General features: G+C 33.5%; 1 protein-coding gene across 1 annotated transcript; it reads left to right on the top strand.

Moving 5' to 3' along the window:
* Window positions 1–4,460: 4,460 nt before the first annotated feature.
* LOC134243625 (tripartite motif-containing protein 55-like) lies at window positions 4,461–6,746 on the top strand. The gene is made up of 2 exons (XM_062725872.1): window positions 4,461–4,488; window positions 4,977–6,746. Exon 2 carries the CDS (start codon window positions 5,009–5,011, stop codon window positions 6,677–6,679), a length of 1,671 nt encoding a protein of 556 aa, XP_062581856.1. The 5' UTR covers window positions 4,461–4,488; window positions 4,977–5,008; the 3' UTR covers window positions 6,680–6,746.
* The last annotated feature ends 630 nt before the right edge of the window (window positions 6,747–7,376 follow it).

Below are 7,376 nucleotides of genomic sequence, written 5' to 3'. Positions count from 1 at the left end.
TTCAGTTTTAACCTAAGTTAATTTTCTACATGTTTTTTGGTTTATTTTAGTGATTGTAGCGGTGCGAATTATAATGCTACCTTTTAACGTTATTATGACGTCACAATGGACAATACTTGACGTCGTGCTTATGAACGTTACTAAGCAATTTTATATTTAACTTTTAACTGTCTGAAGAGCCATTAGGCAGAAAGCGCTAACAGTAAAAATGATTTTTCGAGATTTGTGATTTCTGACTTTTTTTCATTGGATATATATATATATATATATATATATATATATATATATATATATATATATATATATATATATATATATATATATATATATCCGGTATTTCTTTCTTTCTTTGAGAAAAAATATTTAAGAAGCCACGATTGCGTTGATACATGTAGTATATTGAATACAATGCCCTTAAAATTGTTGTACATAGTTGATTTATTTGAACACATTTTCTATAGAAGGAAAAGAAATCAAACAAATTTAAATCATACATTACCGTTTAATTTCATTTTGTTGCTCCATTTTTTTTTGTTTTTACTCCTATAATATCACAAGCATAACTAATTCAATAACACAAATACTAATAGAATTTTACATCCTGACCCATCGATAGCCATATTTAAAATGAAATGACTTCCGAATGAATCTTACACAATTCTTGCACGAAAGTCGCACGTTTCTCACACGGTTCTTACACGAAAGTCGCACGTTTCTCACACGCTTTTCGCACGCTCGCTACACGGTTTGCACGAAACGCTTTGGAGCTTACATGAAACGCTGCACGGTTTACACGAAACGCTACACGGTTTGCACGAAACGCTGCACGGTTTACACGAAACGCTACACGGTTTGCACGAAACGGAAAGCGCACGAAAGCCACACACTTTTTGGGGGTAGTAGCACGTCTCAGGGTCTGTATAATTAAATATAGCCATAAAATGTCAAAAGTAGGTCACTGTGACCTACTTTTGGTCGACGTTCTCCTAAAACCCAAGGTGCCAAAACTGACAAAGTTTGATGATTCTAAGCTATTACGTACCTGAGATATCCAAAAGTAGGTCACCATGACCTACTTTTTGGTCGACATTCTCTGAAAACCCAAGATGCCTCAACTGACAAAGTTTGATGATTCTTAGCCAATAAGCGCCTGAGATACTTAAATATAGGCATAAAATATCAAAATTCTAAGCTTTTACGTACCTGAGATATTCAAAAGTAGGTCACTGTGACCTACCTTTTGGTCGTCAATCTCCGAAAACCCAAGATGCATCAACTGACAAAGTTTGATGATTCTAGGTAAATAAGTACCAGAGATACTTGATTAAAGCTACAAAATGTCAAAAGAAGGTCACCATGACCTACTTTTTGGTCATCACTCTCCGGAAACCCAAGATGCATTAATTCACAAAGTTTTATAATTCTAATCCAATAAGTAATGGAGATACTTAAATAAAGCCATAAAATGTCAAAAGTATTTCACAATGACCTACTTTTTGGTCGTCACTCTCCGAAAAACAAATATGCATCCACTCACAAAGTTTGATGATTCTAAGCCAATAAATACCTAAGATACTTAAATAAAGCCATCAAATGTCGAAAGTAGGTCATCGTGACCTACATTTTGATCGACAATTTTCAAAATTCCAAGATGCATCTACTGACCAACTTTGATAATCGTAGGTCTGAAGGTAATCAAAATATGCGTTTTAAAGAATTTGAAAACAAATGTTGGCAAAATTCAAAAAGTAGGTCACAGTGACCTACTTTTCATAAATATGTTTTAAGGTCCCAAGATGCAACAAAGTACAAGATTTGATGACGCCAAACCTCCGAGTGTCTGAAATAATGGGATTTAATGTTTTTTAACGGATAAGTCATAAAGTTCAAAAAGTAGGTCACGGTGACAAACTTTTAAGTTGATATTTTTCAAGGACCCAAGATGCATCAACTGACAAAGATTGATGGTCATAGGCCTTAAAGTGTCCAAAATATGCCTTGAAATCAATTTGAAAAAAAATCCCCGCAAAATTTAAAAAGAAGGTCACCGTGACCTACTTTTGAGTTAACATGATGTGAAGTCGTAAGATGCATCAACTTACACGATTAGATTATCCTAGTCCTTATAGTAAGCAAAATATACACGTTTTTATTAATTGTAAATTAAGGTCAACTTTGTAGTGACCTTGAGACCACGCCATTTGCTCCAGGGTAATTCCCCGTGCAAATTTTAATCTTTGACATATCCTGATTTTTGTATGTAAGTTTGGTGAAAATCTGCCTGGTGGTTATGGAGAAGAAGATTTTTTAGCAACCATTACTTTTGGTTGTGTTATCCTGATTATCTCCCCTTGTTTAAGGGTCCCAAACCTTATTTTAGTATAAATGGTAGCCCTTGGGCAAGGATACCAAGTGTAAATTTGGTACTGATTGGCCAAGGGGTTCTTGAGTTACGGCCCATATTCTAAACAGTTTACGCACACCGCACAAATGGCCATAGCATTAGCTCTTTGAGCCTTTGGCTCAGAAGAGCAAAAAATACACATTGTTTGTGATTGAATTGGTAGCAAATTGCCAAGCAAAATTAACCCTTTAACTTTTTATATCACAATAACAAAACCTGGCTAGCACCGTTATTAAGACACCTAACTCTTCCTCCTAACACAGTATGTATCTTAGTATAGTGTACTTACAGCAATTGAACCAAAACTGTAGGGCTGGTTATTTAGAAAGAATTCTAAAGAAATTTCTATATTTAGTAACCATGGTAACACTGTTGAAATCAAAGAGATATAAAGAATTGGTCAACTTGTGTTTTAAGTTTTATGTTGAATTGGATCAAAACTTTAAGAAGAGTATAGGGTTTTGGAAATTGTTTACATATGTCAGACAGCTAGACAGACCATCGAAACCTTTATAATGAATAATCACTTTAAGTTTCTGACCAGTAAAGCTAAAAACAAATCCTATTTAAAGCCGCTTGGTCCGATTCTAATCACTAAAAATATATATTCGTTTTTCTTGAAAAATAATTGTCCATAAATTGTTTTAACTTTTGTCAGATTATATCCCCCAAGTCTTTTCCTTTAAAAGATATCAAAATCCAAAAGTTAAAAAAATAATTTTTGTTAGGTCACACAAGAAGTAATGCTTTGTTGATCATTGTTGATATCGCGAGAAATCACCTTCGAAAAATTAAATTTATCGCTTACATGTTTATCTCATGAAGAACAAACCCGAGCATTTTTTTCACAACAAAATACATATATTACCTGTACACTGACAATATTTCAGCTCCTTTAAAAAAAATAATTATAGGTATCTGATTTTCCTTTATTCTTTAAATATGAATATTAATATAAAAATTTCTATGGATTATATTCAATTAATTTCTTAATTTTGAAAAGATGTATTATGACTTAGGCTTCTACTAATAGAGAAAAAAAAATACTTGGGTTTGAATTATTTTCATTATTAGATATATCAGATAAACTTATTTTTTTCAAAATTGAGTTCATCATGCTTGGCTAGGAACTCAATAGGAGTTTTTGTTGACTCGGTTATCTTTCTCTTTGCCTGATGTGCAGACACCTACAATTAACAGAACACACCATAATTTCTATGGATAAAACATAGATTCATAAAAATCACAAATAGCTGTATTCATTAAGCATCACATATTGATACTTCTAAAACAAAAGTTCTGTGTTATAGAATTATACATTTCAAAGATGTCTCTTTGAACTTGACCTTTTTCTAATAACCTTTGCTTTAGGTCATGACATAATATCCTTTGATCATAATTAACGCACCTAAGACAATACAGGTATGATCTTGGAAGCTACTTTATGATAAAATTTTATTATGAAAAATATTTTTTTCACTCATATTCTATGATCTTGTGCTAATGACAAGTGTATGTTTGTAACATACCCTTAGGTCCAAAGGATCATTTGTGTCGAGTACAATTTTCTGATTTTATAAACATTATAGGAATGACTATGGCAAAATCTTTTGATTTATTTTCTAAAATATGTTACCTCAACCTTGTTAAAATAACTTTGAGTAGAGTTGGGACATAATGTTCAGACAAATGCAACTTTTGCCTCAGCTAGAAGCTTTAACTGAATTTTGATTTTATTTTCAAAACTGTGGCTATTACAAAGCATCAATAACCCTGTGACCTTTTCCAAACTTAACTTATTATTTTTGGTAGTTAAAAAGATGATGTCTAGACAATAAATGCCTACATACATCTAGTCAGACAGATACATATAGGACAGTCCAATAAACCCCCAAAGCTTCATTTGCGGAGAATAAATTAACCACCTCATTACACTAATTTTACTCTACACTGGATGATAATGCAGATATGGACACCTCAGGTATTTAAATCACGTGACCTGGTAACAGGTAAATATTTAGAATGAAGAAAAGGAAGTAAATTGTGATGTCAGGATTATCAGGGAGGCCATGTTGGATTTAGAGGTAAGAAATATCATATTTAGTAAATTTAATGTTACAAGATATTACCCTAGCTGCTGTCATTAATGACCTCACTAGGTGTAATTAAACACATCAATTAAAATACATTCAAGAATCACTTTATATTATACTACATGTATTTATATTTTACTATGATTTTTGGGGTTAAACCATGATGGATTTAGAAGTGAGACAATCATATTTCAGATATAACATATTGTTACGTACCTGGTACATTAAATTACTCTAGCCATTGTCATTCATTAACTTAATTTAAACACAAGAAAGTGGCACCTCTGATGATACTGATGATATTAATTATAAAGAATTGCAAACATCATGTTCTTCCTCATAAATACACAAGGTGTACAGAGCATTTTTTATTACTGTGAACACTAATCAATAGTTCCCTACCGTCATTTCCAAACTGGTTAACGGTCTTAGAATTTCACCAAAAGAAAACTTGAACTTTTATTGTATTTTCATTACAGGGTCTGCTTATTGTTTGACCCAATCCCCAGTGATGGACCCCCGTTACAGTGCCCAAGACATACTCCTTTGTGACCTGTGTCAAAAAGCTGCATTACAGAGTCACTGTGAACTTTGTCATGTAAACCTCTGTATAGTATGTGTTGGAAAACATCTCTCTGACTCGTCAAAAAGACACAAAGTTGTACCATACAAACAAAGAAAATCTACCCCTAATGTTAACTACCCAAAATGTCCAAAACATACCAAGAAACATTGTGAACTTTACTGTGAGAAATGTGACATTCCTGTCTGTTCTACCTGCATCTCCTCTGGGAAACATAAAGGACACGATTTATCTGATGCTCTGCAGAAACTCAGTTCAAAAACAAAAGATTTAGAATATGACTTGAAAGATCTAGAGAAAAGAATCCTTCCAACATTTGAGGAAATTACCTCAGATTTAAGCTCTGAAAAAGTCCACTTGGAGAAACATTATGAGAAACTGACAACAGCTGTCACCAAACAAGGAGAAGACTGGCACAGAGATATTAATATCATTGTTAACAATCGAAAATCTGAAATTGATGAGATGAAATCTAAACACCTGGCTGCTCTAAATAAACAGGAAAATGTAATCGAGCAGATTATTTCTGAAGTAAAACAAAGCATATTTGATCTAAAGAAAATACTGGACTCCAATGAAGTCTCCCTAACGTCTGCATACAAATCTAGGAATGCTAAATTCATGAGTTTACCTCCTAAGATCACTGTATCATTTCCAAGTTTCTCTCCTCATCAGATCAACACAGAACAGCTCTATCAAATGTTTGGTTCTCTGTCAGCATTATCCATTACAACAGAAGAACATGGCTACACAATGAAGGCACCAGAAGATGATTCCTGTCCTCCAGTCAAACCACTGCTTGATGAACCAGAGCTCATCGCCACCATAGACACTGGGTATAAACAACTATACAGTGTTACCTGTCTCAGCGATGAAGAAATCTGGACACATGGAGATGACAAAATCATGAAACTCTACAACATCCAGGGCAAACTACTGAAGTCAATCCCAACCAAGTCTGGGTACAGACCACGTGACATAGCAGTGACAAGGAGTGGCGATCTAGTTTATACTGACCGTGATACAAGAACTGTAAACAAAGTGAAGAATAAACAGATAGAGGAAGTGATCAGACTACGGGGGTGGATACCTTTCAATGTCTGTAGTACCTCCTCTGGTGACTTCCTGGTTACCATGGATAGTGATGATTATAAACAATCAAAAGTTGTCCGTTACTCTGGCTCCACAGAGAAACAAACCATTCAGTTTGATAGTGTAGGTAAACCTTTGTATTCATCTGGTGACATTAAATACATCAGTGAGAACAGAAACCTGGATATCTGTGTTGCTGACTGGAGAGCCAAAGCAGTAGTGGTGGTTAATCAGGCAGGAAAACTCCGATTTAGATACACTGGTCATCCCTCTACTACCACGGTATCATTTGATCCACGTGGCATTACAAAAGACAGCCAGAGTCAGATCCTGACAGCAGACTTTAGTAACAAATGTATACACGTCCTAGATCAGGATGGACAGTTCCTCCGTTACATTGATAACTGTGATCTACATTATCCATGGGGTTTATTTGTAGACACCAGAGACAACGTCTTTGTAGCTGAGTGGGACAGTGGTAAAGTGAAGGAAATCAAATACATGTAAACAATGTGTGAACAAAAACTGTTTGTATCTGAGATAATCTCTTTGACTGAATGAAATAAAGTTGTGAATAAAAATTCAATTAATTGTGAATTGCATAAAAATAAAAAAAAATTATCAATTCCTACAGGAGCTAAAAAATTGATGTCATTAATGTTAACAGAAATCAGAACTGTATGAATGTGAAATCTGATGATGAAAAACACTCTTTATATCTCAACATATTCAAATAACTCATTATAATCTTATATATAGACATGTAATTGTATCCTTAAACATATTACTATTATATATGATGAATTGTATTTCTATTTGATATATATAGAAGGCCAAGGGGAAGAATAGTGCTTGCACTAACCAGGTTACCTTCTTGAAATAAAGTAATTATTATTATTATTATTATTATTATTATTAGATATATTATAAATAAATGGTAAAAATAAGAAATAATTAACTAACCTCCCTAGATGGTAATATTTTAATAGGTTGTTCTTTTTTTTAGACTAATTACAAAATAGATTAGGGGGGTGTTTTATTTAATACATTAATCGATGTAGGATGCTGTGTTCTATTTATAACACTACATATTTACATTTCAAATGTCTTTGTCCGAGATAGAATTATAAACTGTAAAAATGCTTTATTTTGCATAAATCTACCGGTCGGTCCTTGATTAAAAAACAAGAGGCCCATGGGCTAC

Source organism: Saccostrea cucullata, unplaced genomic scaffold, assembly GCF_032062105.1.
Source record: "Saccostrea cucullata isolate Sc308-1 unplaced genomic scaffold, CSIRO_AGI_Scuc_v1 ctg2086, whole genome shotgun sequence".
NCBI classification, from domain to species: domain Eukaryota; kingdom Metazoa; phylum Mollusca; class Bivalvia; order Ostreida; family Ostreidae; genus Saccostrea; species Saccostrea cuccullata.
Note: the sequence above shows the minus strand (reverse complement) of the source record. Positions and strands in the feature narration are given on the sequence as shown.

Excerpts from the sequence above, each read along its gene's own strand:
- LOC134243625 (XM_062725872.1), top strand. The coding sequence starts at position 5,009 with ATGGACCCCCGTTACAGTGCCCAAGACATACTCCTTTGTGACCTGTGT.